The following is a 23475-nucleotide window of genomic DNA, read 5'->3' as shown; positions in this document are numbered from 1 at the left end:
GTGTCAACAGCCTATCTCTGGCAGGTCCTGTCCACTCCAATTGTTTTGGTCACCTATATATAGCTCCTTAAGACCTCCTCTGCCATACAAAGGCCTCTACTCTCTCTTCGCTCTCATAAACACTCGTGTTGTGCTCCAGGCGGCAGAATGCAGGAGTGATGAGTCTGAGTAGCTATTTGAAGCATTGTTCGGATAAGCCTTGCCTACAGGGGCCAGGGCAAATGCTGCTACACCGTGGGAAAAAGAACAAATGGTGCTAATGTCCTGGACAAGCTGGAGAAACTGTTGGGAAACAATGCACTGGGAATGAAAGGCAGTGCCATTCGGAAAGGTCGAGAGGTCCTTTGACAGTAAGAATGAGCCACTGGACCCAGTGACAATCTGAGCTTAGGGAGAGATGTGTATTCATGGAATCTGCTCTGCTCTGATCTACTATAGCTCGTGCATACAAACTTAATTTAGACTTATTAGCAAGCATTAAGCTTGACTGAGCCTAAGGAGGTTGCAGGTGCAGTCATAGAGGTTTTATGAAGGCATCCACCTGCCTGCTGTTAAACTGCTTTTCATTCCTGTCAGGCACCTCCATAATTCTCAGTGATGCAGACTGACCATTTGCTTTGACAAAGAATGTCAGAATGCATTGACTTTCTGTACAGCTCTGTGAGCTCTCATCTCCCTATTCACGGCACATTCTTAGAATATGAACATTGTGTTGTTAATTTCAGTATTTAATAACGGATATCTATACACAATATTTCCAAATGTCAAAACATGCCTTAAACTTAAAAAATGTCCAATAAAATGTGACTGATAAGAACAGTTGCATATGAGTCTTAGAACACCATTCTCAATGACGAAGCATCACAGGTTTATAGCATGTCACTCATTGCATGGGTGCAACAGTTGGGTTTGCACTTTTTTCTAACAGGCTGGAGGTCACTTTCTTCTTTGGCACAGAGAACTTTAAATCCATTTTCCCAAAAGCTGAAAAATGGACTCATCTGACCACAGCACATATTTCCACTGAGCTTTTGGACCATTTGTGATGACCTTGAATCCAGACAACTTTCTGCATAGAATGGCTTTCTTTGATACACTTCAGATTTCATGTCTTTATGCAGACATTCATTCATTCATTCATTATCTGTAAGCGCTTATCCAATTCAGGGTCGCGGTGGGTCCAGAGCCTACCTGGAATCATTGGGCACAAGGCGGGAATACACCCTGGAGGGGGCGCCAGTCCTTCACAGGGCAACACAGACACACACACACACACTCTCTCTCACACCTACAGACACTTTTGAGTCGCCAATCCACCTACTAACGTGTGTTTTTGGACTGTGGGAGGAAACCGGAGCACCTGGAGGAAACCCACGCGGACACGGGAAGAACACACCAACTCCTCACAGACAGTCACCCGGAGCGGGAATCTACCTGCTGCACCACCATGCCGCCTGTTTATGCAGACACTTCATGGCAAATGTAAATTTCATTATTAAGAATATAATTTATTGTAAACAGAAATAAAATATGGCAATTATGCAAATCATACTCCCAATAAATAGACTAGGATCAATTAAAACTGCCATTTTGTACTTAGTACTTAGACTAGTAAAAGTTTTTTTCCACTGAAAAAATAGATCTATCGATCAATACATCAATCCATCTGATCCATCTGTTATCCCTCCATTATTCATCCATCGTCTGTTCATCTACGTGTTCCAAACTTTACTCACACCAACTGTATGTGGATAGAAGAGGGGTGTGGGGGGATGATTTGTTTTTTGTTTTTTTTATAAATTCATTGAAATAAATATCAAAGAGTCATAATAAAGTCCGCCAAGCGCTCTAAACTGTTATCTAGTGTCTAGTCATTCGAGGTGTCAAGAATCAAGAGTATATTCCATTTGCAGAATTAATCCAAACAGGACTGAATGATGTTGATGTGTGATGGCATACATCTTACATCAGTAGTTAGCTCTTTCCCTTACTGACTCACCACTCTGCTGCTCTAAGCTAATCTTGCCTCCTACAGAAGCCACTCACCAAGGTCTTTTTAAGCCTGAAAATGATCATTTGAAGGTCATTTGAAGGCAGTATTGAAGATTCAAGTTTTCTTAAAACGGTTTCAACAGACAAATTAAATTCCAAATTATGGAATTTAGAAAATGCAGCATCTTCCTTGAATTATACACACATTGATTCTACGTTTGTAAATGTTTCATCCTGATAAGGATTGAGGAGGGTTCAGAGCCTACCTGGAATAACTGGCCACAAGGCAAGCGTACTCCCATCTATTCAGGGCACTTGGAGGAAACCCACATACGTGATGAGAACGCAGGAAAACTTAGGTCATCCACCTACCAACATGTGCTTTTGAACTGTGGGAGGAAACTGGAGCACCCGGAGGAAACCCACGCGGACACGGGGAGAACACTCAACTGGTTTTTTATAATTGTCTATGATCGTTTATTTGTGTCATTTGAAAACGAAATACCAATTTGAAAAGATACAACATTGTTTTGAATGTAATTTTTCATTTTGCAGGACAATTGAGGGGTTTTGCCCATTGTGTGGGTGTTTTTTGAATTGTGTGTAGAGTTCTGAGAGTATGAGGCATGCTTTCAGAAACTGTGTGTAAACAATCAAGAAAAACTGTAATAGAACATAACCATTCAGCATCTCCATGGTCAGATGTGCACCCAAGCTTTATTCCCAAAAACTGAACATCTATTTCATTACCTAAAGGACAATAATTATTCATTGACTATTAAACTGGTTGCAGCAGAGTGCCTCCAGGCTTTAAATCTAGTATAATAAGGCAGTTATTATTTTAGCACAGCTAATACAGAGTCAAGCAGGGGCCTGGCCTCAGTGGCACAAAGCCCCCTGTTTAGCTCTTTGAAATGGCTGCTTCCGCTGCGGGACATTAAAGGAGCCCCACACAAGAGCCGCAGGGCTTTAGAGGGAGGCTGCAAGGGGTGTCCAGAGAAGCACGACTTTGCGCAGGCCAGCTGGCACAGGCTAAGTGGATTCACTGAAAGGAACCACTGAATCACATCTTTGGATTGTAACATTTTGATCGAAATTGAGTTACTGACATGGGTACACTTAGACATCTGTGCTTTGATATGTTTCAAGGGTGGTGCATTAATTTTTCTCATGAGAAAAATCTAAAAATAAAAACCTTTTTACCTTAAAAATATGCAACTCTGCTAACAGGTCAGACAAGGTTTCATGGTGGCATTCACTCAAACACTTAGATTAGCAAAGATAATTTGTTGTCTAACATGTTTTTCACTATAACACCAGTTTAGGCTAAAGATCTAAGCTGAGGTAGTTTCCCTCATTGGTATAATATGTAGTTCCTGCCCAAACGAGGAACAAAAAAATCAGTCTATAAGGGGTGTGACTGTGTGACTATTAGAGCTGTACTCGTACTACAGGCGTTCAAAAAGTAAACAAAATGACCACTGGGGCAGTGGAAAAAACAGAGGTGGTAATTTCACACAATATACGAGTACTCAGCACTGTGGAAATGACAAGACTTTCCGTCATTAGCCCAAGCTGTCTGAACTGCTCTACCACTGGCAGCCAAGTGCTAGTTGGATGTCAAACAGTGAGACATTTGTGGACATTTATATTTGTTATAGACCTCACAGTGAAATATACTGAACTTGTGAAAAGCTCACTTGTTAAACGACTGCCTCAGTGGCAAAGAATTTTCCATCTGAATAAGGCCCTTGTTAGGAGTCAGTGCTGCTAACTCCAGTCTGTTTTGGAAGTGTTTTTGTCTCTACTTGAGGATCGGAAGCCTGGAATGTGTGGTAACTGCTATCCAGTCAAACCACTGATGATACACAAAGTCAGGTACATATGGAGAGATGTCACCCGAACACTGTGGAAGATTCTGAGGCTCTGAGCTAAAACAGCACTAGCTCTGCTGACAAGAGCCAAGGCCCAAAGAGGTGTTGGGTTGGGAGCCTTGATAAAAACAGCAACAGTCTTAACTCTGACGGAATCTAGGCGGCCAGATTAAGCACTTGAGGCAGAGATTGAAGAATGTTGAAGAGCATTCCATGCGCAGCAGTGTGGAGAGCTAAGAGCAGCCTTCATGGCTGCTGTATCTCAACCATCAGCGCTAGGATTCCTCACATTCTCCGTTGCTTGAAGAATCCTGCTCAGTGAAAACCTCTTCTCAAGTAAAACTTGTCACTTAATGAAGGTCATGGGCCTATTCCTACATCGTGCAGAGGGTGTGGAAATTCCAACGATTTTTTGGTATTCACACATACAGTATGATGATGTGCTCAGAGCCTACCCCACATTTTATTTCCTTTCTAGATGAAAAAAAGAAAAGGTACAGTAGATGTGCATTATTGGTAACTAAATGGAACAGTGTAAATATATCTGTAAAAATGGTACAAGTGCTTTTAAAGTCAAGTTGTGTTCCCTAAATTCAAATGACTTTCTTTTCTTCTGTCCAGAAGGTGGTGAATATTTGTAATTTGTCATTGAAGAACTGAGTAAAATAAAAGAACATACTATAAATCCTCTAAAAGAAATGGGGTATATGAAATCACCCCAATTTTAAACTCTACAATGAATACAGAATATGGTACAATTATGTTCTAACTGAAGATACAGAAATGTAATGAAACACATTTGAATTTTAATTATTTTTTTTAAACAAAAATAATTCACTTGTCGTTTTGTGTCCTGATGAAGGCCTGAGAATGCTGCAATATGTCACCACTTTAATACCTTGTCATGTGATAATAAATGCTTTTCACAAACAACTTTGACTGTGTGTGTTCCAGTATCTCTTTTGCTCTGGGACTCCGGGATTTTTCAATTTGGATGCTTATGTATTGCACAAACCTCACCCCTCCCAGTCCCATTTATTTATTTAATTTAAATAGGGTTTTGTGGGATATTCATAAGACAATTTGCTTGTACAAGGAAGGGGAAAATCAAACCTGAAATTATAAAAACAGGAACAATGCAAGACCTGGTAGAATATTAAAAGTAAAATTAGAAAAACAAGACTTCTCAAAACGTCATTGTGTTCTTTTGATAAAAGCAAATCAAGCTTCACTCCTGTTTCCAAGCTTTAAAAATATTTCCAGCTTTTTTAACCCATGTTTTCTAATGATTCTTCCACTACGAAAACACATCAATATTACAGATCTCAAAGGATGCTGTAAGAAACCGACAAACATGGAGTAAAAAAGTAGAAGCTGTTGTTCTCACCACTGGAAGTGTTTGGCTTGTACAAGTAATCCCTAAAACAAATTCTGAGACTGAATTGTGGAGGTCAGGAAAAATATCTCTTTGGAAAACTTAAGCAAGGCTCGAGAACATAAAAGATGGACTCTTGTTACACAGCAATATTCAAGACAAATTAGAATGATTTGTACAGTGTATAAAGGGGTATAACAAAGGTTACACAACACACATTCAGTCACAGTAGAGCAGAAGTCCAGGGCTGTTTATATCACATTACACAATGTTTAATAGAATTCATTTGACTATTTTGTACAAATTGATATCAATATTGCAATAAAACCCAATACAATCCCAATAAGGCCATTGCTAGCATATGGTTAATACTTGGGAAGTGGTTTTTAAAACCTACCCATACTGTTTTAGCAAGATCTACTTTTTAAAAAGGTATGTTGTGCATGAAAGTAATGATGTCAAATATGGTAGAAACAAGTTGAAAACCATGACCAAAGTGTGTGACTGGTTGTTTTCAAATGTGGTTTATTTGGAGTGATCATCACTGTGATTTAATCTTAATGAGGGCAAACAGCTTTTTTTTTGTGAGGTCTACCATGGTATGATGTGCAAAAAAGAAGGCCATGAGGCTAACATTCACCTACTCCTCTCCACCTCTAAATCTTGATCATTCAAAATGATAAGAATTCCATGTCACTAAACCCATCACTCGTTAATTTTTTTTAGCACAAACCTAAATACATTGGCAACATTTAGTTTATGACCAAAGCAAACAAAGAATAGCCAGTGCTTAATATAAGTCAGAAACTATCACAAAACAAACAAACATGAAAAAAAATATATATATTGGCTGTTCAAACACTGACTTTGAGTTGTCACTGAATTCAAGAAAGTAAAGCTTGTTCTAACCATCAGGGCTGAGATCAATGAAAAACAGTGTAGCTTATTGAAAACGTCAGGAAATGAAGGTCATCATACTGTTGCAAGTTACAGATGTCAATTACATAGGACAGGATTCAATTTCTATTTATCAGTACTTTTTCAATGCAACATATTTGCTGTGTTCTGCTAAACTGAAACCAATCTGATCTCAGTCATGGTGGAGAATTATAGCTGCTTTCATACAGTACTCAGTTTCATCCAGCTACATTAGACTAGACATACAAACGTCTCAAAATCAACACTGTCTAAAACTATGCTGTAACAGATAGAAAGGTTTAATTATAAGTTAACTCGACAGCAGTTCCATGGTTGACAGTAATTAATTAATGTTGGCATAGAAAACCCTGAGTGACCTACAGCATGATGAATAAATGGGGTTTATGATTCTGAAACATCACAAAAACATGGCTACAGTTACGGCAAGAAAAAGCTGAGTAAAACTTACAAACTGAAAAGAAAATACTTGATAATGATAATATTCTCTTTGCACAGAACTTCCAGTCAAATGCAGGAGCTTACAAAAAGGCCGTTACATCAGAAATGGGTCAGTTGCAGAACCCTTGTTTGTAAGCCACTCATTTTTTTTAACTGGACGAGTGCATCATTTTGAACGCAGAGGTCATCTCTGTACAACGTAAACATAAATGATCATGCATTTGGGTTCCTATTGCGCTGATTGGAGAGTATTTGGCAGGCCTTTCACACTGAGCAAAGTCACTGACCATTGTCTCTGTTCTTACTGCTGCTTACACTCAGCTGGCTGAGGCTCTGTCTAGAAGAGGGGGTGGGGAGAAAGAGAAAGAGAGAGAGATATTATTAAAAGACTAAACAAATGCAGAGCAAGATTGACCTATTGCTATTAGAGGGTTAATCTAAAGATTATAGTAAATGACAGAAGAAAAACAGGACACACAGCATGCGCAAAGTGAATCAAAGACAAGATGGTACTGGTGACCCTTACCTAGGAATGCATGGAAGTGGACATGAATCATGCCTGCAATGAGGACAAAGGGGATGGGGACAACAATCAGTTCACACACCACACATGCAGTTATATTTATTGTGAGATACTGTTCATGGTCAGTCACTACAAATCAAACTATTCTGATTTAACCCACCGAGATCTGAACTCTACCTGCGACTATGTCTGATTTACTGTACTTATGTTTGTCTGATTTAAGGTCACTACAACTATATCTTCCCACACCACCTACTGGAATCATTTAAGGTGAAGAAATATTCTGGATTTGTCAGCAAGGTCAATCATGCTTAATGAGGAAAAAAGAAGAAAAAATTATATTATACACACATCTATATCTATCCATATATCTACATCTATCCATATATTACTATTATTATTTTTCCCCCTCCCTGGAAGATTTTAATGCAAATCCTAAGTATGCAAATACGTTTAAAACAAAAATGAAATCCCCATAAAACTCAAATTCACATACTTAAGCATACAAAAACTGGGTTTGTCCTTCAGCCTTGCTGAGATCTAGCCTTTAGGTGCCAATAAGACTAAAAATGTGTGCGCACTATTATAACCCCAGTCATTAGAACACATCTATTCTGTGTTTGTATTAGTGTGTGTGTGTGTTGTACCAAGGCTTAAACAACTTTCTGAAATACCTATTATTCCTGAATATTCATGTTTCAAATTTACAAATAACATCCATAAGGTTTCATGTCAGCTTTAAACACATGCACCCAGTCCTATTACTTGCATGTGCAGCCTCCCATCACTGGCTTTCTTGCATTCATTTAGGTGTTCACCAGTGGCAGTGCTTAAAACACATGCCTTAGGAGCACTTTGGTCCAAACTTTGATCCTCAAGCCAATTTGACTCTGGGCAAGAAGTGAAGTCCGGTGTGGTTTGTTGGGAAAGTAGGAAGTCTGGCACAATTCATTTTCATTGCTACACATGAGTTTAGGGTCTGTTGGTTTATTTTTGGTTTGAATCAATTTATTCCATTTCCTCGAATAAAAATGCAAATAACAAAAGACGACCCACCTTTCTAGACCAAAATATTTTGTTCAGGCCACAACAGCACTGAGAAATGAGTGGGCCTACAGGCCACCGCCAGAGATGCTGGTATTAAGGCTGACCTTTAAATACCAATCTCATAGCTCTGTGTTCATCCATCCCTGAATCAGTATTTTGCACATGCAACATTCTGGGTCCAATTTCATCATGCCAAGGCCCATTTATTAGTGCAGAAAATGCATATATAAATACATTGCAAGGAAAGACAAAAAAAAAAGTAATGAAATTAGACTTGGACACTAACTGTGGGGTCATTATCTCCTTCATCTTCCTCTTCCCCCTCCTCATCAAGGTCCTGAAACATACAAGACAAACTTCCTTTTAAAATGCTGGCACCTACGCATTGCCATTATCTCAAAGAGTAACATTTAACACAGACTTTAACGTTTGCATAACTAACCTCCTCTTCCCCTTCTTCGAGGTCCTCCTCTTCAAACTGCTCCCACACAGAGAGAAAGAAGTGAACGCCAGAAACAAATCACAGAGCTCTCCACCATTAAACATTACATAAAAGCAGCATATTTATTACAAATATATATGGAAAACATACAGCTAAAAACTTACCACGCTGCTCTTTCATATTCAAGAGTAAACCAGAGAGTTGGTTTTCACTAAAATCATAAAATATTTTTAAAAATCCAGGTGGAAATAAAAGATTTTAAAAAGACATACACTTTCATCATCTTCCAGAGCCTCTCCTGTAAAGTACAGCACTGCTCTTGGGATGATCCGCTCTCTGAAGAAATGACCAATTTCAAAATCTGTGGCTAGAGTAAAGTCCAGGTCCTCATCCTGAAACAAAATACAGAGCTTTTATCATTACTGACAATAAAGTAGTTAATACTACAACAGTACAATGGTTAAACCAATAAACACTGAAGTTACATAAATTATGAAAACTACGAGAAGTATTGATTAGAAACCTTAAGATTTTGTGAATAAATATATAAAGACTTCAGATCTAATTTCCTAAGCTGTTCTAAGCCTGTATGTGGTAGATGGAGGAGGTGCTATTATTGGAAACACCAATAACCAGAGTGCAGTGGTCAACTCCATTTGGATCTTATTCAGTAATGTAACGCACAACAGTAGGTGTTGACTAGTCAACTGTCATGACGCACAAACTGCAGCTGAATGTAGGATTGCTTAAATGTGAGAGAGAAACATATACAAAGGCTGTGACATCTTTGACTCAGGAAGTGGGATGAAAAGACGCAGAAAATGTGGCTTTGAGGTAATGGCAGAAATATGTGTAGTAGGTTTACTAAGCATGTTTACAAACAGTGGAAGAATGCTTTTTTAGGATGTCGTGAGCCAACTCACCATCCCATCTGGAGACACTGGAAGAAAAAAAGAAGCAAAAAACAAGAAAATGAATGCATACGCTTATGTTTATTATTATTTTTAATCAAATTCAGGCAAGGCAAATACAGAAAACAAGGACAGACAAATATACACACAGGAAAAGAAAATGCAGGAATAGAAAAGTCTTTTTTTTTTTTGCTTAATTCAAGCCCTTCAGTTTCTCTCACCAACACTCAGTTACATCATTTATTCTCATAGTTACTGCTATGGGCACGGCTCACCTCATCACATTCGTTTACAGGCAAGTGCCACACCTTTGTCTGGAATTGTGAGGAAATTACTTATCATCCAACTGTCAAATGAGCACACATAAGCAAACACACATACACATATCCGGAAGCTATTCTTACAAACGTTCTCACAGGCAGGACTGCATTCTTTAACTGTTTGAGAGACATAAAAGCAATAAATGTGAGGGAGAATGCTCAGAATGTTGAGACACAACAGAAAATCTATTCTTCAAAAAAAAAAAAAAAAAAAAAAAAAAAAAAAAAAAAAAAAGGCAGGCATGAATAGCATAAAGAAACCAGTGTCATTAATTAAGTCGGAAGGAGAACTGACAGGTCTTAAGACTGAACTGTAGAAAGGGAAAGTGACAAGAAAAAAGCCAGAGTTTCACTTTGCATTCAAAGAGCACTCACATCAGGAAACATATTATTTGTTTTAGGGGACAGACAGTTAATGAATGACTATACTGACCAAGTTAAAGAACATCTGACTACGTACCTGACCACACTATTATCACGTGAAAGCTGAGCACAAGTCAATAATTGGCCTCCTTGTGTAGCACAGAGTAAATGGTGCAAAAAATATATTTAATTTGTTGTCAAAAGCAAATTAAAGTATTCATACTTTAAGATAGATATTTTTGAGAAAATAATTGGAGGAAACAAACTCAAAACCCTCCCCAGTGTTTTAAATCTTCCAATGTAAGAAAACAACAGTGTGGGTCTGAAATGATTTGTAGCTGTCATAGAAATATTACTATATGAATAAAAATAAATTGAAAGGCATAAAAAGAAGCTTTGGTGTGTGCAGAACAAGGCACTGGCAAATAATATGCCCAGAACTGAGTAATACCTAATGTCAGGCATAACTTAGATCACAGGAAGCAGAACATGTAACCAACACTTTGGACCAGGGGTGGGGGGATCCAATTTATTTATATTTTATTAATTAAAAATTTTAAAACAAGTCTCACAAAAAGGGCAGAGGAAAGACCTGTCTGATATAATAAACGCAGTTGTCATGACAGCTAAGTGCGTTTTCTGCTGTTTTGTGCTGACACTGAAAATGACTACATTGCACGTAATAGACATGTTGTCAGGAAATAAAATAATAATAAAAAAAAAAAGATTGTTGTCTTTGCAGAGTGCTGTATGTTTTGGCAACTATATTTATCACACACACACACTGACTGAATCTGAGAAAGAATCAGCGAAATGCTCCCTTGTGGCCATGCAAAGGAAAAATTTGTCACAAGACAATGTCACATTGCCAGAAGCAATAAATATAAAGTCACTCAACAAAGTCCATGTTGCCTGGAACAACCAACAAAATTAACATCTCATATTTTGAAAGCAAAAACTAATGTATTCCGATTTCAAGGAAATCATTAATGTAACAAAAACTTATTCGGAACATCCATTTATGGCTGGTATACTACTGCCGCAATCTTTCACCCTTATCATAATATGTAATATGAAGGACTTTTGATCATTGAACCTAAGTGAGTCGGTGGCGCCACCTGCCGAATATTCCAAATAATACCTCAGTGGACCATGTACAGTAACCCTCTAAAGAACTTTACATTATGCCTACCTTTAACTGGGTTGAAGAAATTAAAGAAGGAATCCTGGGGCATTTCCTTGGTGATTGTCCTCACGGTTCCTCTCCCTTTGTGCTTCTGTTTTTTCTTAATGATCTTTACTGTTACATCCTTGCCTTTGTGCCAGTCAATCTTGCAGCTAAGGAACACGGAATAAAACAATACAAGTTTTTTTGTAATTTTAAGCACACACTGCTGTATGTTTTATGTTGATTGGTCCTAGCTAAATCACATGTTTAGATGACATCAAGTTAAATCAAACATACTGTGTACATAAAAATTGGGCACATTTTAATACATATTTGCTGCATCTAAAATGACAGGAAAGAGGAAGACAACTGGTGTATTTAATTGTGGTTTTCCTGTAGATGACGTTAAATCATTTTCACTTAAATCAGAATAATTTGAACAGGGATATCCAAAGTTTTGTGTATGAGCATAAAACATGTATAACTTTTCAGATAATACTGTACATGAAACCATGAGAAAGACAGTAGTGTTTCTCACCCCTCACAGTCCACAATCTCTGGCCCCTCAAAAGAAAAGGGGTCAGTGCTGTCAGGTTCCGATTTCATCTTGTAGACTTTGGTAAGGACAGTGTTGCTGAAGTAGCTGTTGGGTTCAAAATGGAACTCCAATGTGAAGCTCTAATTCAGCACGGGAAATAAAAAAATGAAAGTAGTATTAAAAACCTGTTCAATGGAAATTCAATGTTCAATGCTTGAAATCAAACAAAGAACACAGTACAGACCATAGGTTGTCCAGGCTCTGAAAATTTAACTGTGATGTCTTGCAAGTGCTTCAGGATGGGCTCATCATGTTCCTGGTAGACAGAATAGAACAAAGGATCAGGTGTGACCATGTATACTGTGCAAACTATGTGCCTACTAACAGACTGTGTGCTACTAAAGCATGAGCTCAACTGATTCAGGTTAGTGGATGTCAGTAGACCAAAGCTGAACTGGACTCTACAGATTGTCACAAGAATATCGTATGCTGTCACTTGTCACATGCCTTAGCACATTAATTGTGGGCTCTGGAGCTCTTCCCAACCCAAACAAACTGAAATAAAAGGAGTTGCTCATATCTGAAAACATGGGTTCTTCATGGGATGATTACTAAGCCTGAACGTGAAAAACAAACCCCCTTCATTAGCATATATTGAGGAGAAAATACAGAAATAAATAAATGAAAAAGTACGGAGCCCCTAAAGGGTCTGGGGGGGAAAGATGCATTGATTTTGCGTTCCTTTGCAAAGATAATGTGTTCCCTCGCAAATAAATTGTGTCCCTCACAAAAATACAATTGCGTTCCCTCACCAATAGCTTGTGGGCTCCGTAGTACTGTGCTTGCTGCTGATTATGTGCTTGCTGTGCATGTCAGGTGAACTATGGAGCAGCTCGTTGAATTTTACTTTGATCTTGGACTGAAATATAAAGACATAGCATCTCTTCTGAGCAGAAAACATGGATATATTATTGGGGAGCGCCAACTGAAATGTTTGTTACTGTGTTGTTAATTGCTATGAAATGAGGATGAGAGAATTTAAAGTACCAGCGCATGGACAAATGTTACATGAACAGTGCAGAGATACAGACAATGAACACAGTTCCCAAACAGTGGGAGAGAATGGAGAGTGAACACCTGAAGAAATGTGTAGCTATTGGTTGTGTATGTGTGTAAAAGTCAGTTCTGGCAGAAAATGGTGTACTCTTTTTTTTTAAAAAAAACAAAAACAAAAACAAACAAATAAAACCCCCTGCATTCCCAGATAAAACGAAATGCATGGTGTAGCAACAGGCTCTAGCTCCACGTCTCTGTAAAAATCAGTCCGCAGCGTGCCCTGAGATCTGTGTGTGTTGAGCCTGTTAGTATGGTGATACATGGAACTACAGCATTCTGACTAGCACTTTCAGGATGCTACCGAACGTATATAAACTTGTTGTTCACAACTTCCTCTGATGTTAGGCAGTACCTTACAGATGTATGAACGATTTGCACTGGCAACTAAACTTTGTGTTAGTAGAGACAAATAAATACTAGATTTCCCTGGAAACTGCAGTGTCCCAATGTGTTGACTGAGCCCAAAAGTCAATTGTGTATCATAAAATAATTGCAAAGGAGTACAATGCATTTGCGAGGGAACGCAAAGTATTTGCGAGAGAACGCAAAATCAATAGTCTTTTTTTCCCCCCCTCAGTCCCTTTAGGGGCTCAGTAAAAAAGTAAATCATACAAAAGTTAAAAATGTGGCATTATGAGTGAAGAAGAAAAAAAAAAAAAAAAAACATTTTTCATATTAAAAAAAAATATAGGAACAAATAAAAAAAATTGATTAATAAATAAATGCGCAAACACATTGAAAAAATTATATATATATATATATATATATATATACATACATACACACACACACACATATATATATTCATTCATTCTTAGTCTATTGCTGCTTCGTACACAGAATCCAGTACATAGAATCACTGGGCACAAGGCAGGAACATCCCCTGGAGGGGTTGCCAATCATTCACTGGGTGACACACACTCACACATTCACACCTACGGACACTTTTGAGTTGTCAATCCACCTGCCAATGTAAAACCAGAGCACCCAGAGGAAACTCACACCCACACACCAAACTCCTACAGTCAGTCACCTGGAGAAAGGACTTGAACTCACAATCTCCAGGTCCCTGGATCTGTGTGACTGTGCGAAACTACCTGCTGTATAAATATATAAATTATAATTTATATTACACACCCCACAAATTTCCTTAATCATCATGAACAATACTGGAATTTGGATTAACTTCAGCTCCCAACCGTGACCATTTCTTATTATCCACATATATACAAGACTTTAAAAGGAACGCTAAACATTAGCTGAGTTTTCAGTAACTAATCAGTATCTTTCATACTTCTGTCCCAGCTGTAGCTGTTTAAGACATCTTGCTGGATATTAGCTCTAAAATGAAGCTATTTGGAATTTACAAATAACAAGACATAACAGGTCCAGTTTTAAAAGCCCAACACAAATGAGAACACCTTAAAATAGTCTTATATACTATAAGATATATATATATCTATGTCAAGAGATTAAAAATTAATCTCTAGATAACCTGGTCAATAGGGCAGTAACTGAATAACGTGTTACATTACGTAAAAATGCACTTTTTTGAAGAGCCAAAGATGCTTATAGATTTGAAGACTACAAGAAAGTAAAGACAGGCAGGAAACAGGAAGCACAAAAACACTGTATAATAGAAAATATAACAGAAGTATTTAGTACATGGATTATTTCCGGTTGTGGTAGGCGGTTGAGGGTAAAGATGGTGTGTAACTGCATTTGTTGCCAACCAGTTGACTGCAATCAAGTCAATTGTGATATATCATGGCTACTTCATTTATGGATTTTAACTTATATCTGCATCCACAGTGGTTCGCCAGCTGGTTAAGCAAGGACATACAACACAGCCATCAAACAGGATGCATGTCCGCAAATTTGTACACATGAATTTGCAATCCTGAACAATAGAGTGCTGCTGCTCCATATGGTCTCTGCCCTGTTTGACCCAATGGCAGCAGTGCTAACAGTTGCAGTTTCAAAGCAGGAGATATTATAAAACATTTCATGTGTATTACAAATTACAACACAAGCGAAAGTCACACTATACCCCGGTGTTCTGTCAAGTGCTACCTTGTCAAAATGTGCCATCTTAGTGTACTTTTATAAGTACAGCCACGTAAATATAAAAAATAAATAAAAGGTAGGATATTTCGAAAGCTAAAATAAGCATATGAGGAAATGCTCCCAACAAAAGTATAAGCAGGAGATTCAGCCTAAAGTATGAAGGGAAAGTAATTACAGTGATAATAAACAGATTCTAAATGTATACATTTTTCACATTTGATTCAGCAAGTACAGTCTTGGAACAGTGAAACAAATAACAGTAAGCCAAGATGGTATAACGCACCCGAGGAAAACAGATTCACAATGGAAAAATGTGAAAACATTCACAATTGTGTGTCTGACAAAAGTAAACAGGTTCAGTTTACGTAACTGAGGTGATGGGGCATATACAGCTTTGTTATTTTAATTAGCCCAAGCCTGGCATTTAAGCTGGTAGATATTTCATATTTATTTAGATTTCAAAAGGTGATCTTATACTTAAAAAGTATGACTACTGTTGTACAGCGAGCCAATGGAGAAATTGCAGGACAGATGTCATGTGATGATGGGAGCAGAGTTCTGTACCAGTTGCAGAGTTCTGGAGCTTATGTTGATAAGAAATGCTGTTAGGGATGTAAAGCTGCTGACTTTCCCTTTTGGAAGTACAACATGGTTTATTTAGTAACTACCAGTTATTGTACTGAACACTACTTGATTCATTTCCAAGACATAACCAATCCAACTGTCTCCATGATTAAGACTGTCATTCCAATTATCAGAACAATATATAAATTGATACAAGTGCACAGGAACCTTTAAAACAACTTACCTGTAGCATTTCTCCCAGCATGTCGACATGTTTGAAGATGGTGAGCCAGAACTCTGGGATGCCCTTTGGGTCATCAGCAGGAGCAGAGCCTTCTTTCTTCTCCTCCAGAGCAGCTTTCTTCTTCAGATCCTCCTGTCAGAACAGATTACACCAGCAGTCATTAAACAGTTCTAATCACATCCTTTTACACAACTATAAATACTCAACACCAAGGGAATTGCACACATGCAACACATTCATATTTACATATTCGGCTTAGTGTGATTGCACCATATCATGCCCAGGCCCACCTCTTCAAGCAGAAGAGTTCAGCTGGACTTGGGAACAGTACACGCAAGTGTCATCACAATCCATGCCCAAGCTTGAACACAATGTCAATGCTGTGATACACACAGTAAACAAACATAGCTACAAGGGGCATTCCTAAGGGGCAGTGTTTTCTGGAAGCATTTACCAACATATTTGGTAAAATTTGGGAATATATGCTTCCATAAAATTATTATACATGCGTTTAAAACAAAAAAGTAAAACTAAACCAATCTTGCATGAATTTCCAATGAGAATACCCATATACTCACAGCCAGCTCTTCCTCTTCTCCTTCACTGTGCCACTCACATTCTTCATCTGTAGGTTCCACTGCTCCAGACACCACTTCTCGCCTCTGAACACACATACATTCCATTACTTCATGAATCTGAATATAAATGGCATAAATACAACTTCCACTTCCAATTAGATCTCTTTGTGCTGTAATTTTCTATGCCATTTCTGTTTTGTGTTTTGAAAGTTTAACTAATTTGTACAGCACTGAATATCTGCCATTAACTCATCTAAGAGTTCGCTGAACAACGCTGCTGTTTTCTTTTGTGTAAAATCCCTGAGGCAAATTCAACAGCTAAGAGTTCCATAAGTTGAATCAGGTGCGTTGGTTCAGGACCAGCACTTCAGCAGAACTAATTGGTCTTCTAACGTCATTGAGCTCATATGTTTTTGCCCCTCCCAACCAGGCAGCATGGCATGGGTCAGTTACAAAAACACATTCACTGTTTGTCATCTCTACTCATTAAATCAAGTAGGAGAAAGGGGCAAATCAAAAGTTAATTTTGAGAGTTCCTCCACTGCTGTTTACACATTGGGTGGAAAAATATATTAGAATTTTTTCCCTAATTATTATATATTTAATTTTATTTATTAAACATATGTTGGCTGTGATAACCAGTCATAAAACACTTCCTTGAAGGGCAATATAGTAAACTGTCACTCCTGGAAAAAAGACTGCCTTATTGTTAAAAAATAAGAATACCATGAAAAAGTACATCTTTGTTCATAATTTAACTGAAAAAGGTAAACAGTCCTATTTCATATTTGTAAACACTAAAGTGACATTTCAAGCCTTTTTGCTGTTTTACTTGCGATCCGTATGTAGTAAATATGTCATGAAAATCCAGTATTTCAAAAGATTATAATTTTTATTTTTAAGCATCTTTGGGTCTAGTTCACCACACGTAACCAAAACCATGGGGAACAATTCTGACCTGACAGATGTGCAAAGACTACAACTTACAAATTCTTAATCTCAATCTAGAGCCTGGGGGAAAGTGGAGGGGCAAAGAATCCGTGGTATCCGAAATCCAGTGTGAAGTCTGTTGTGATTTGGTGTTCTCTGTCTTCTGTTGGGTTTGGTCTACCGCATTTTATCAAGTCCAAAGCAAACACAGCTGTACACCAGGAAAATGTAGTGTACTTCAAGCCTTTATTTTCTGACAAGCTTCATACAGACGCAGATTCCCTTTTCAGGAGATTTGGCATTTGGGGTAAGTGACCAAACTACTGCTCATGGTCAGCAAATCATTTAGATTACTGTGATTGTCTAGCCAATCATCTCTCTGAACTCTATAGGAGTTCCCCAAACAAAAAGGAATGCATAATAGCTGAACACCACTATATATAAAAGCAACCTGGGCTTCAATAACATCTCTGTGGTGCTACAACAAGCTGATTGCCTGAATGCCATGCCCCAATGATTAAGTAAATCATGATAAGAGGAGCCAAACCAAAAATTAATTCATTATCTTTAATCACTTAAACAATTCAGGAACACTGAACTGGATAAGTGACTGAAGACAACTACTCTGAATCACTGGGTACAAGTTGGGAACACACCCTGAAAGGGGCACCAGTCCATTGCATGGCCACACACACACACACAAGTTGCCAATTCACCTACAAACCTGTTATTTTGTACTGGGGATGGAACCGGAGCACCCAGAGGAAACCCTTGGTCTGCAAGGGTACAGGGAGAACACAAAGTACTTTTCACCAATTGGATTTTTTTTTTTATTGATATTAGGTAATATTCTTTATATTTATATTTGAAACGCTGGATTTTAATGACCTATAATCCCTATTAATACGAATTAAATCAAAAGGCTTGAAATAGTTCATATTACACGTGACAAATAAAAAATTAGTTTACCTTTTTAAATTATGAAAAAAAAACAAATAAATAAATTAAAAAAAAATCACAATATTGTAATTTTTCCTCTAATGTATGTGTACTTCTGTTTGTTCATTATTCGTCATTTTGAAGCAGCTTTAAAAATGCCAGCCATAATTTGAGTTAGGTAAAAAAGAATATGGACAAAAATAGGATAAACAGTGGTTCTGACAGTGATACTCAGTTCAAGATATTAATTTAAAATGTTCCCAGCCTTGGAATCAACCAGGTCTGTGTAAAGTTACGTGGTTACTCGTTCAGGCGGGGGATCAATATAGCAGCGCCACACCAAGTCCATAGCCCACAGAGCCAAGCCAGAACTTTAAAACTGAATTAAGCCAAAAGCCACTGCTGACATCTTTTGCCATCAACTTAGAGACAAACTGAAATGTACGAGCACAAATTCTACATTGCCACGAACCAGTACCTGTATTTCAGGGCTTTTGTGCCTGCAGTATGTAGGGTGACTGTCACACAAGACTCAGTAAAGTAAATGCAACTGCAAACCTTTTCAAATATGGGTTGGTAGAGGCCAGCATACTTCCGCTCTAGTTCATGGACTTCCTCGTAGAATTTGGCTTCTGTATGAGCACTCTGGAGCTGCAGTCTCTTTAGAGCGTACACTCTCCTTTTCACTGCCTTGGGAAGGGCACCGATGTTGGGTATCCTGCAGAGCATTTGAATATTAGGAACTGTACAGCAGCTGTCAATAAGTATAGTGGAAAAGAAAAAAAGAAAGGGAAAAAAAAAAAAAAAGTTTAAAAACACCAACAGGTGGTAGCCATGTTTAAACACCAAATACTCACAATACCAATAAGAGTAATTATAAATCTGACAGATTAAATTATGAATTTCTTTCCACAATAATATATACATCTATTATGCTTTTATTTATTTTACTTGCTCATACATAACCATTTCAAATGTTTAGTGTCAACTGACATGTAAAATGTAATTTATAATACATTAAAATGTAAATGCAAATGTTAACTAGAGAACAAAGTATATAATTGATGGTTAATTCAAATTTTAAATTAATTTGTTACAACAGATTATTATAAAAAAACATTTCTATATTTACTTTTGTCAACTTACTAGTGTCTACAAATACAAGGCATTCTAGAAAATTTTCTATATCTAAAATATCTACATATTACAACATTAAAATGTAACTTCTTGGATGGAATTTCTGTACAGAAGTGGTACTGCCTTAAATGCTTACAGAGAGGGCTCAGTTTAGTTTCGTCAGTACAGTTACCTGTACTGAGGGTTTCAGAACCATTCTGGTGGACTGGCCCAATTACATAGGAAGGAATGGAAATGGTAAAATTCATGACCAAAAGGGATTCCAGTTCAAATGTGGAAGATGTAGTATTCAAATTTTAAAAAGGTAAAACATCCTGTATAGCACACACCTTAGTAATTTCATTACTTTGTCCCTTAAATCTACCTCTCTTCATTCACAAGCCTATTCAGCGAAGGATAAGCCAGTATACAGCTGGGTAGTTTCAGACACAGACTCTCTGCCAACAAGTTGACGGAGAGTGTGATGCTTAAACGTGTGTTAATCTGGCCCCACTGTCAGGATTTTGCCAGCTGCATTCTGGCTCTCTCTACATCTGCAAATACCCACTTCCGTGTATGGATTTGTACTGGTTCTGGGACTGGTCAAATATGAATCCTCTTTCTACATGTCGTGCTAAAATAGCAGACTTGTGACTGGTCTACAGATGGGCAATATGACCCTAATATAATATCACAATATGTTATGTGGTATTTTGGTTATAACAATATTTTTGGCGATATGACAACACACTGAAAACACTTTTTTCTCCACTGTTTCTTTAGACATTGTAAAGCACTTTGAAATGCCTTTCTGTATGAAAGGTGCTATATAAATAAACTTGTAAAATACTTTTATTAATTTCAAGAACACACCATTGCACACAAAAAACCCTAAATAAATAAAAGCTATATCAACTATACTTTTTATATATTTTAATATTTTATATAATATAATGATGCATATACAACCAATGAGCAAAACGTTTAGTGTGCATATAAACAGCAAATGTAAACAATTATAAAAAACAGTAACTTTATAGCTTCACCATAAATAAATCAAATAGAGAACTGTTGCTGCACGCAGTCAGTGTAGTTTATCTGCTTGGGTTAGAGCTCATTGGCTGTTAAACTATTCTAACAGCATTTTGATTTTGATCTTCAACCAGGTGGTGAAACAGATTAGTTGTGTTTCCTCCTTCTGTTGTTATAGGCTTCTTTTATTTCTCACATAGTACCATGGTTTATTTTACATGTGATATTTTGTAACCAAACAACCTCCATATGACTAAAGCCACTGCCCTTATTTTGGAGCAAATTCCTCCACCTCAGAGCCACTTTCCACTGTACTTGTCACTGTGTCTAAATGATCCATGTAAAGAATGTTTGCCATATTGTGGGTAACTGCAGGACATCAGAAGGGGGTCAGAATACCTCTATTATTACAATATTGATTTTTTTTTTTTTTTTTTTTTTGCGCAAACGGTATGATAGGGCACAGCCCTAGACTCGTCCTCCTGGTTGTCAGTCAAATTTCTTTTCCTGCACTAGTATGTGGTTCTTGGCCACATTAAGTCTCAAAAAGGTAACAGGTTCTCCCTTAGAGAGTGAAAATAACCTGGGGTGCAGATTCTCCAGTAAAACCATGTCATTCCAAAGATTTCCTGGTCAGCACAACAGATGGTAAAGGTACTGTGTAACCAGTCCCCCATGCCCACATCAGAGAGAAACAGCTCATTTCTGCCCTGGGAAACATTTGGTTCTAGTGTGGTTGGGAAATTAAATAGAATCATTATATGTATCCTGCAACCAAACTGGTTTGCTATTATTGAAAACAGTTTTTAGGCAGAGTCTCAAACCATATGGAATAAACTATTTTAATTACAGCATTACCCTCCCTTAATTTACCATTTCATTTCTTATACAGTCTAATACTAAACAACTTCCTTGCTTACCTTTCTGCCTGAGAGATGATCTCTGGTCTGTCAACCTGTGAAGCTTTGTTTCCTCCCTTTCCTGTGTACACAAAAAAAATCATTATGTAGTGTATTAAAATTCTATTTAACAATTAGCTATAGATACATAATTATAATATCTGCTTGATCAGGATGCAGATTTAGGAAAAAGTATCACAATACATAAAACTTATCTTCAAGTTAATTTAATAAGATAAACCATCAGCATACCTCTGGCTTCATTCTTTTCATTTTTCCGTGCCTCCATTGCAGTTCCTGTTTGGCTAACAGAAAAAAAAAAGTTTTATTGCATGGAAATGTATATACATTTTTGATAATAAAAGTAGACAGCTATGAAGACAGAGCTAAGTGAGCAAACACTGAGAAGCTGAAACCCACATTTAGCTCTACCAAAGACGCATGAAAAATATTTGGCAATAACTATACCTTCAAAGATTTGGGTTTTCTGCCACACCCAAAAATTGCCATTTTGACTTTTGTTCATGTGGCTAAAACTCCTATCTTTGTGATTTATGTTTGACTCCCACATTATAAATTTATATCTTTATAAACTTTTTACTTTCAAGAAGTCAAGGCATGAAATCTATGTATATTTTTACACTTCACCTATTGACAGTAGCCAACAAATGGGCCACGCTGACCAAGCTATCAAGTGACAGGCTGGAAAGGTTAGACCAGTAGTTACACTCTGCACAACGACATAATTTACGGTATGAAGTGATGTTAAAGAGCAAAGAAAGGCTTAGTCAAGCCTGAGGGTTTCGAACTGCAACGAAGGAAGAAGGATGGTAGGAGAGGGTGGCCAGGAATAACTGCATATACATTGATACGTGTACACTGAATTAAGGCAAAGTTGTAGAGTTACATCTCAGCCACTTCTAAATGGACTGGACACAGACTGTTTCAGTGATGTCATAAACTCCAGCACATTTACATATCACCTGTTCAGCCTGCAGAGGTTTAGCCCCGCCCACTCTTGAAGAAGTTATAAACGGTGGCTTATAAGTTACAGCATTAAAGCGAGGCTCTCGGCTGAAGAGTGAGCAGTTATTTATGTTTAAAATAATTGTTTGCTGTTACTGATAATAAAATGTAGATGGAGGAAACCCCTCTCTCAATTTTTTTTAACCTGACTTTAACACCACAACAGCACGTGTTACACCTCTGCGTAGACTGGGCTAAACGATGTCTCACCGAGGAAGGGCCGCGTGGATTTTTTTTTGCAGGTTAAAGGCAAATAAACCTCTGACAATGTTAGGTGCAATATTATTAGTGTTTGAGAGCTCTACGTTTTCTTTGTATCTTCTACATACACGTTTCTCTCCTTGGTTTAAAGGCTCGTAGTGTGTGCGTGCACATGGAGTGGAGCCCGGCTGACAGCATTGTCTCTCTTTCCCTCTCGGTACTGTAGGCCATTTCAGATCATTACAAAACCCCTGGGCTGAACCTCAAGACTGGGAACCCAATATTATAAATGTAACAGAAGCTGGAATCTGCGGAAAAACACTACTGCGTTTAACTCACCTCGCTTCGTGCTGTCCTCCTCCTCACGCTCTTAGCGAACTGAGATATGTTAACAAAAAAAAAAAAAACCCTCACCTCCCAACATGGTCGCCTCTGATTGGTTGTCCTCTAAAACCCCAAGCGAATCACTGAGAGGTATGTATGACGCTTGGCTTCATTGGTAGAGAGTGTAGTGAGAGTTGTGTGTCGTGAAGTGTGCGAGAGAAAGTGGGAACCTTCCACTCCTCGGAATTAAAGCTGTGCTACGTGAAATTAGTTTGTGGAAAAAAAGTAGAAAGTCATGAAAAATAAATGTTATAATTCAGTGCCCTCTTGTTGCTCCGACTCGCTCTGTAAGGCTGAAATAATCTTTAAAATGTCAGAGCTGTCAGGTCAGATTTGATCGGCTCTTTATTGGCTTTTTACCTGAGTAATATGGACTAGTGTCTGACTAATGAGGAAGAACAAGGGCCACACGTACTCTCACATGGGGCCTCATTTCTAAAACTCTGTGG

The 23475-nt window shown here is 37.8% G+C and overlaps 1 protein-coding gene across 3 annotated transcripts; it reads right to left on the bottom strand.

Moving 5' to 3' along the window:
* Positions 1-4784: 4784 nt before the first annotated feature.
* Positions 4785-23075, bottom strand: nap1l4a (nucleosome assembly protein 1-like 4a). 3 transcript variants are annotated; one of them, XM_066668156.1, is made up of 15 exons: positions 22982-23073; positions 21668-21720; positions 21437-21497; positions 18927-19122; positions 16500-16583; positions 15922-16053; positions 12175-12246; positions 11931-12070; positions 11417-11562; positions 9554-9570; positions 8903-9022; positions 8631-8666; positions 8475-8525; positions 7145-7177; positions 4788-6955 (listed from the first exon to the last, which is right to left on the bottom strand). In XM_066668156.1, the coding sequence occupies exons 2-14, from the start codon at positions 21702-21704 to the stop codon at positions 7172-7174; spliced, it is 1098 nt and encodes a 365-aa protein (XP_066524253.1). In that variant the 5' UTR covers positions 21705-21720; positions 22982-23073; the 3' UTR covers positions 4788-6955; positions 7145-7171. The 3 variants fall into 3 exon arrangements, with proteins under 3 accessions (XP_066524252.1, XP_066524254.1, XP_066524253.1); XM_066668155.1 differs by lacking the exon at positions 7145-7177 and having other exon boundaries at positions 4785-6955; positions 22982-23075; XM_066668157.1 differs by lacking the exon at positions 7145-7177 and having other exon boundaries at positions 4786-6955; positions 18927-19086; positions 22982-23074.
* Between the last annotated feature and the right edge of the window lie 400 nt (positions 23076-23475).

The sequence above is a fragment of the Hoplias malabaricus genome, chromosome 4, assembly GCF_029633855.1.
Source record: "Hoplias malabaricus isolate fHopMal1 chromosome 4, fHopMal1.hap1, whole genome shotgun sequence".
NCBI classification, from domain to species: Eukaryota; Metazoa; Chordata; class Actinopteri; order Characiformes; family Erythrinidae; genus Hoplias; species Hoplias malabaricus.
Note: the sequence above shows the minus strand (reverse complement) of the source record. Positions and strands in the feature narration are given on the sequence as shown.